This window comes from Monodelphis domestica, chromosome 1, assembly GCF_027887165.1.
Source record: "Monodelphis domestica isolate mMonDom1 chromosome 1, mMonDom1.pri, whole genome shotgun sequence".
Classification (NCBI taxonomy): Eukaryota; Metazoa; Chordata; class Mammalia; order Didelphimorphia; family Didelphidae; genus Monodelphis; species Monodelphis domestica.
The window spans coordinates 172827666-172836240 of record NC_077227.1 but is presented as its reverse complement, the minus strand read 5'-3'; the positions used below and the strand labels follow the sequence as shown (position 1 = coordinate 172836240).

Sequence of the window (8575 nt, the reverse complement as noted above, 5' to 3'; positions counted from 1 at the left end):
ATAATAAATGTGAGAAGCCAGGTACTCTAGCTCATACCTACTGTATTCTGTCTTCATTCATTCCATGTTTGCACTACTGGGCAGCCTGAGAGCAGAAATCTGGATTAGGTCACTGTGTGGAAAATGCTGGGTTTGAGTTAGAAGTGGGAAAAGCCAAGAAATTGTTCTGTGTTTCTAAGCAAATTGTGTAGAAGGGGGCAGAGAGGAGGATGATGATGATGGGAGTGCTGATTATACAGGTAAGCTGCTGCATGGTAAAGATATAGCCCTTGTACTTCCAATTATCTGGAAATCTTGAAAAGGATTATAGCAGACAATAGGGAAATCTGCTTGATCTCACAAGTAACAAGAAGAGCAATGGCAGAGCTATTCCTTTGAGCAGGGTTTTGTTCTAGGAATGTGAATAGAGATCAGTAGATTGAAGCTTAATCCACTATGCCATGATCTAAATAGATGAACTTATTCCCAAAGTATAACCTTCTGTTGTAGTAGGAGACTGTGCTTTTCTCAATTATTTATGTCTCTATTTCCTGTAGTATTTTCCCCCTGACAAGCATACAATCAATATTTGTTGAATTAAATTATCCACTATTAGAATATGGAATCATATGTAAAATTTACATATTTGGCTATTCTGAAGATATCCCAATGACTTTTCTCAGGGCAGCCTTCATCTCCTTATTTCGGAGGCTATAAATCAAGGGGTTTAAAAATGGTGTCACAACTGTATAGAATAAGGTTATTATCTTCTGTACTTCTCCTGAGTTGTCAGATGTTGGGCTCACATACATGATCATCAGACTCCCAAAAAAGAGACAGACCACAGCCAGATGAGATCCACATGTGGAGAAGGCTTTACGTCGACCAGCTGCTGAGGGCACTCGCAGCACAGCTCTTAGTAACAGGATATATGATCCAAAGAGGTAGATTATGGTGAGAAATATGATGAGGGAGCTTATGATATAAAACAGAATTTCAGTGGTAGGATCAGGGGCACATGATAGAGCCATGAGTGGATCTATGTCACAAATAAAGTGGTCAATGATGTTGGGACCACAGAATGTCAGCTGGGAGAGCTGTACAGTAGATAGAAAATAGCTTAGGAAGCCAAGCACCCAGCACACAGACATCAAGGTGTAACAGTGTTGTAAGGTCATTTTGGTTGGGTAATGCAATGGGTGGCAGATGGCAAGATAACGATCATAAGCCATGATGCATAAGAAGTAGGCTTCAGTTGTACCAAGAGATGAGAAGAAATAAAACTGGAGAAAGCAACCAGCAAAGGAGATGGCTTTGGTCTCTGAGAGGAAATTTTCCAACATGCTAGGAACAGTGGAGGTGATATACCAGATCTCTAGGAAGGCAAAATTCCCCAGTAGGATGTACATGGGAGTGTGGAGTCTCTGGTCCCACTTCACTGCACAAATGATGGCCCCATTCCCCATCATGGTTAGGATATAGACTATCAAGAATAAAGAAAAGAGTAAGATTTGTATCTCCCAGTCCCCAGGGAAGCCTAGAAGGATAAATTCAGTCACAGTGTGTACTCCTGACTTGTTCATTGGTTCCTGAGATGTGGATAAAAGAAAAGACACAATTATATCAATTGATTTGCATCTTTGGCAGCTCTAGGACAGGACAGTAATGAGGTCTTCATAGGGTTTCTTGGGTAAACAATAAACAAAAATCATTTGGAAACCAGTTTTTAATAATCTTTTCTTCCTTCCACCTCTCTAATTTTTGGCCAAAGCAGGCCATAACTCAACTTTCTTGTACCACCCTTCATACTTCAAGCTACCATTATTTCTTGCTTACCTTACTCAAATCCCTGTAGGGAAAAGACCATAAGATGTCCCTTCCATTTGCTCATTAATATTTTGTCCATCTCTTGGTTAAGGAGGATTTGTTATTGAAGTGAAATCTTAATAGGATACGGTGACAGCTGGGGAGACAATTCAACTTACAGAGCTTCTTCTATGTTAGTTGTGATTCCTTTTCTAGTACAAAATATTTACTTACTTTTCTTAGTTCTGTGGCAGTACAGAACTCCACAGAGTCTAGTTATTTTCTAAAATATTAACACTATTTTATTCTGCAGTATTTGGTCTAATATAATCTAAATAAAATATCTTTCAACTAGCCATGTAAAGAATACCACGTTCTATTCTAATGTCCTTGATTTCATTCTTATGAAGGACATAAATTTAATTAAGATTAGGAATGAATCCTTACTCAAATAGATTTGGTTGGTTATCAGACTAAATTCAGGAGCTCTGTTTTTGGCATAGTTAAATTAAAAGAAATTTCTCTTTAACTTAACCTTTGACCAGGCTAAAAAACACTAAGGGATTCTTTTGAAGAATAAATGTTTCTTTATTAAGCAAAGAATTCTTTGTTTTCTTGGACTAAATAAAGGGATGTGACCTTTTTGGTACACCATGGACCTGACCTTAGTTTTGTAGGACCACAGATTTTCTTTAAGGGTAAATCTCTTGTCATGTAAAAGAGGCATTCAAGGAAGAGCCTGTAGAGTGACTGGGAAAATAGGGTAGTGTTGGCAGGCAACATTTGAACCTCATTTCCATTAGAACTTGTTCAAAGAAGCAAAATCTATGTATACATACACATTCACACTCATTTTGATATAGAAATCCATCTTATTGTGCAGGGAAATAGGAATGGAAGGGAATAATAGGGAGAGATTATATGAAGGAGGATAGATTAAAGCAATCAGAAGCAAAACTGACTTGAAAAGGGAGTAGGGTAAAAAAGAATAGGATGGAGAGAAATATATAGTTAGCAATTTTAATGGTGAATGTGAATTGGATGAATTCACCCATAAAATGAAAACAGATAGCAGAATAGATTAGAAATCAGAATCTATCAACATGTTGCTTACAAGAGATGCACTTGAATGGTGCTGGAGCAGAATCTATTATGCTTCAGCTGAAATGAAAAGGCAGAAGTAGCAATCAATATTGGACAAAGCAAAAGCAAAAATAGACCTAACTGAAAAAGAAAATCAGGAAAATGACATTTTACTAAAAGATACCATGGACAGTGAAGTAGCATAAAATATATATAGGAAGTTTGTCAAATGGATAGGGAACTGAGTCAAATTTATAAAAAATAATAGTCATTCTTTAATTGATAAATGGTCAAAGGATATCAATAGTTTACAGATGAAATCAAAGCTAACCAGTCCCAAAAAAATGCTCTATATTACCACTATAAGAGAACTGCAAATTTAAACAACTCTGAGGTACCACCTTATACCTATCAGATCAGCTGACATTAAAGAAAAGGAAAATCCCAACCCCACATGATAGAGAAGATATAGAAAAATAGGTACAGTAATGTAGTATTGGTAAGATAGTGAAATGGTCCAACCATTCTGGAGAATAATTTGAGACAGTGCCCTAAAGGTTACAAAACTCTGTATACCCTCTTACTTGGCAATGCTACAACTAAATGTATATCCAAAAGAGATAAAAGAAAAGGGAAAAGTACCTATATATTAAAAATATTTATTTTTTATGTTGTTTATAATTTTTATAATTTATATGTTTATAATTTTTATGTTGTCAAAGGATTAGAAACTGAAAGGATTCTCCTCAGTTGGGGAATGGTTAAAAAGTTGTAATACATGATTGTAATGTAAGGCTATTGTGCTATAAGAAATGACAATCAGCATGATGTCAGAAAAACCAGGGAAAACTCACATAGTGAGCTGAACTAGGAGAACATTGTAAACATTAAAAGGAATATTGTAATGATGATTAATTGTCAAACACTTAGTAATTCTGATCAATACAGTGATCCAAGACCATTCTGAAGGACTCATGATGAAAACTGTTATTGACCTCCAAAGGGAACATTGATGAACTTAGTACAGATTGAAGTATAATTTTTAAATTTTTCTTATATTTTTTGCATCATGATCAATATAGATACATGTCTACAAGACTTCACATGCATAATTGATGTAATATTCCTGATTTCCCAGTTTGATGGGGGATGGATTGGAAGAAGGGAGAGAATTTGGAATTCAAAATTTAAAAAATGTTAAAAAGTCTTTAAAAAAAGAGTGTATCTCAAAATTATTTTTTCAAGTTCTATTGGAGCAACAAAATTAACCTCAAAAATGAACTTTGTATCCTTTAAAAAAGTCATTAAAGAAAAGAAAAATCCCACTTCCACTTATAATGAAGGGGATATGGAAAAATAGGTAAGATTGTGAGAATAACAACCATTTTGGAGAATAATTTGAGACAATGCCCTAAGGGCTACAAAACCATGTGTACCCTCTTACCTGGCAGTCCTACAACTAAATGTATATCCAAATGAGATAAAAGAAAAGAGGAAAGTACCTATACATTAAAAATATTGATAGTAGCTCTTTTTATGGTGGCATTTTTCCCCATGATATCACGCATTTAACACATGTAAAAATCAGACCAACATATGTATATTGCCATGAACAACAACTACCTTTTAACATCTAGAATGTTATATTTAAATTAGCTTCTCAAGAAGTTTTTCATAATAACAAAATTAAGAAATGATTCATAAAAATTAATATAGATAACTTCCAGAACTTTAAATTGATGTGAAACATGATGTTTAATACAGGGTTATCTGAGAATAATTACACACATATACTTTCTGTTATGTCCTGATACATGCCACTTTATAGAATAGTTGCTTTTGGAAGCCTGTTTATGAAGTGAATGTCACTGAATTGTTGGAGGGGATCTCTAGAGCCGTCTAACCCAATAGTTATAAAAATGAGAATCTCCTCCTTATCCAACAAATGGTCCTCCAGATTTTGCTTGGAAATATATGGTGAGAAAAACTTTCTCTCTCCTGAGGTAGTCCACTGAATAAGTCTAATAGTTAAGATTTTTTAAAACATCAAGCTTAACTTCACCTCTTTGGAATTTTTTTCCCCATATTGATTATTTTGCCCTCTGAGCAAAGCAAAATCAGTCTACTTTTCAATGTGATAACCTCAATGATCCTTCTTTTCTTCTGGATAATACTTCTCAGCAATAATAATAGCTAGGATTGATATAACACTTGAAGGTTTGCAAACACTTTACAAATTTCTCATTTTATCCATATAACAACTCTTTGAGGTAAGTGCCATTATTATCACCATTTTATTGATGAAGAGATTGAGGCAGACAGCAATTAAGTGACTTGTCCAGGTTACACAGCTAGTAAGTGTCTGAAGCTAGACTTGATCTTATAATTTGTTTGCTCCATATCTAGCACATTACAAACAATGCCACTGATCTGCCTTTATTTATTCTACCAATTTCTTCAATCTGTGTTTGGCATGCTCTTTATCCATGAGGCATGACCTTGAGGTCTTTTACCAAACTGGTGGCCTTTCTCTGGATATTCTACAGTTTATCAAAATTCTTTGTACAATAAGGCACCCATAATTGAACCAAGGACTTTAGAAATGGTCTGATAAAGTCTAGGATTATCATTATTGGACTATCTTTCCTGTATACTATGCCTCCCTTAATTAATTAATTGAGTTTGCAGTCCACTAAAACACTCAGATAATTTTCTGTGAACTCATTATGCAACAAATTTCACTTTTCCTTTATAATTTCTGTCCTCTCTTTTCATTGCCTGGGCCACCATAACAATTCAGGTTTTTGATTACTTCATGCTAAGACTATTTTAATTGTTTTCTAACCAGTCTTCACCCCTGTCTATTCCCTCTACCAATTAAATTTATAAAGATTGTGTTAACCTTTTACTCATATCCTTTAATATCTTCTTGTTGCCTACTGGATAATGTTAAATATTTCCTTATGCTTTACAACCCCTATTCTTAATCCTCACATAATCTCTATACCTTCTTCTCCTCTATTCTTTCCCAGGCTATCTTCCTACACTGGTTATACTTTCCTCCCTTTTTTGTCTTTATCCCTTGATGAATCAGTAAATCTATACTGTCGTCTTGAATCCTTTGGGCCCCTCATCTTATCACTGATCATGCTTTGCCACACCGTAACCCTGGATTACTTCCACTCTCCCTCTACTTACTTAGCTCATATTTACATATTGATGAATGTTCTATATGAATCTGTAAGACTGTTGTTTGAATTCCAATGCAAAGTTATGTTATATTATCTAATATAAACTCGGACCTCATTACAACAAGGCAAACATTCTATTTATTTTTTTTTCTAAACCCTTACCTTCCATCTTAAAAATCAATACTGTGTATTGGTTCCAAGGCAGAAGAATGGTAAGGGCTAGACAATAGGGGTTAAGTGACATGCCCATGGTTACACAGCTGGGAAGTGTCTGAGGCCAGATTTGAACCTAGGACCTCCAGCCTCTAGGCCTGGCTTTCAGTCCACTGAGCTACCCAGCTGTCCCCCAAACATTCTATTTCTAATTGATTTGCCATACTACTATTTTATAGATTGACACTTTCTTTGAATTACTGTTCCTGGAAACATAAAAACCTTTTGCCTCAAAACATGCCAGCATACAAAGGGGATCCATTATTGCTGTGCTTGAAATGAATTTTTTTCTGGAAGAAATGTGTAATGTACCACATGGAGAAAGAAAATGCATGGCTACTATATACTCCTAGATCACCTAATCACAAACTGAGAAGAGAAATCCTGAGCATAGGCTTCCTCATTCATTTCCTCACCTGAAATCTTAGCACAGAGTCTGAACAGGATCTTTCATTTAATCTCTGGTCCACAGTTAGATGTTACTTAGCATCTTCCAAAGCTCTGTATTGACCCTGGCATCAACTCTGGAGCCCCCCTGGATGACTTTTATGTCCTCAGTAAATGATGTAATTAGGTAGGTGAATGTTTTAAATAATATGACCTCTGTTATGATTTCATGTTTTGCCATAGATTTTTGTTTTGTTTTGTTTCTTACCAATGGATAGGTGGAAACTCTTGGGAAAAACATATCTCTTGGGGGGTCTGATCTTTGTTGAAGGCATGTTTTAGGGATAAACGGAAGGGAGAATTGGTAAGACTCTCATAGGACACAATTTATTTTTAGTGTAAATGGTTCTGAAGTTTCTGTTCCCTTGTCAGGCATGCTTGTTGGCTGGTTTGTATTTCTTGTGTACTACTCCTCCCTCCATCATATGTACTTCTCATCAATTCAAGGTATATGCCTCTTTAAGGTATAACTAGGGAGACAAAAGTAGAGACGCATTTGGGGATGTTTAGAATGATCTCAAGAGAGTTATCATTGAGAAATCATATTTTTGGGGGGAATGAGGAAGAAGTTTGGAGTACACTGGGGTTTTTGCCTTGTTATGAAATGTTTGCCCCACATACTTGGATCTTCTAAAGACCTCATTTTGCTATAGAATTCCATTTTGTGGTCAAACACATGTCATAGTAATCTGCATTCCTAATTTTAATACAATTCAAACTATAACTATCTGGATTTTCTTCACTTTTTACCCTGTTGCTTTGATATTTTTATTTTTTGGCAGATCATGATTAACTGAATTGTTTTTCTTTTTTTTTTTTTGAGGTATTGAGTTTTTTAATCTCACTCAGATTGAAAGAACATTAGCCACTCATGGTCAAAATCCCACTTTTGGTAAATGCAGAAGCTTCAACTTGCTCTGTGTTTGACATGGACTGGTTTGCTACTCCATAAGCAAATGACTGGCATTTTGTTCCCCAGGGATTCAGTATATTGATATTGATGTGGGAGAAACACACCCATGTTTGTAGCAGGATCTGGCCCCAACAATGGGAGACTTAATATATATATATATATATATATATATATACATTTTTTTTTGTCAGAAGATGCCTTTTCTTGTGTTGGGAGGGGAAAGTTGAAGGGAGTTACCTGGGAATGTTAATATAACAAATAAACAAATTTAAAATTAAAAAAATAAAAAGACATCAGATTAGGCATTGACATCAGATCAGTTTAGCCCTACTGTAGCTCAGAATTCCGAAACTCAAGCAATTCAATGGCCTTAGCTTCTCCTAGTAGCAGAAGTTACAGGTTTTAGTCATCCTGCCTAACTTCGATAGTCTACTAAGTATATATTCACATGGTTGAGTCATGTACCCTCAAGCTCTCCCTCCTTCTCAAACCTCTGCACAATATGCTTCATACAGAAATCAGTGATGTGTGTATTTCTTTGGAACACTGAGTATAGGTTGTTTCACATAATGATTTATCTTTCTATAGAAATCATTGACTAAGACTTGATGATGTAAACAGATTACATTGTAACTGCTTAAGGCCACTTTGTAAATTGTTACCTTTACTGTATATGAGAAAAAGCTTGTGCAAAATCCCCACTTGCTTTCTCCCCCTTTAAAAGTAGATATAACTTTCAATAAATTTGCTTTTTGTTGCCATCAGCATCTTTCAGAGCTTTCAGAATAAGGCAATTTAGGCTGTCCCTGACTATTTCTACAGGGCAATCTCTCTGGAAATGAATAAAAGACTTGTAAATAGGAGATATTTCCTTTCTCTGAAGAAGGGAATTAATGTCTTTATAAAATACCTGGATTCTCTCTATCTCTTTTGACTCCCTCTT

At 35.3% G+C, this 8575-nt stretch overlaps 1 protein-coding gene across 1 annotated transcript; it reads right to left on the bottom strand.

Moving 5' to 3' along the window:
• Positions 1 to 629: 629 nt before the first annotated feature.
• Positions 630 to 1568, bottom strand: LOC100029341 (olfactory receptor 11H4-like). The gene has a single exon (XM_001379077.3). It carries the CDS (start codon positions 1560 to 1562, stop codon positions 630 to 632), a length of 933 nt encoding a protein of 310 aa, XP_001379114.3. The 5' UTR covers positions 1563 to 1568.
• Positions 1569 to 8575: the final 7007 nt, after the last annotated feature.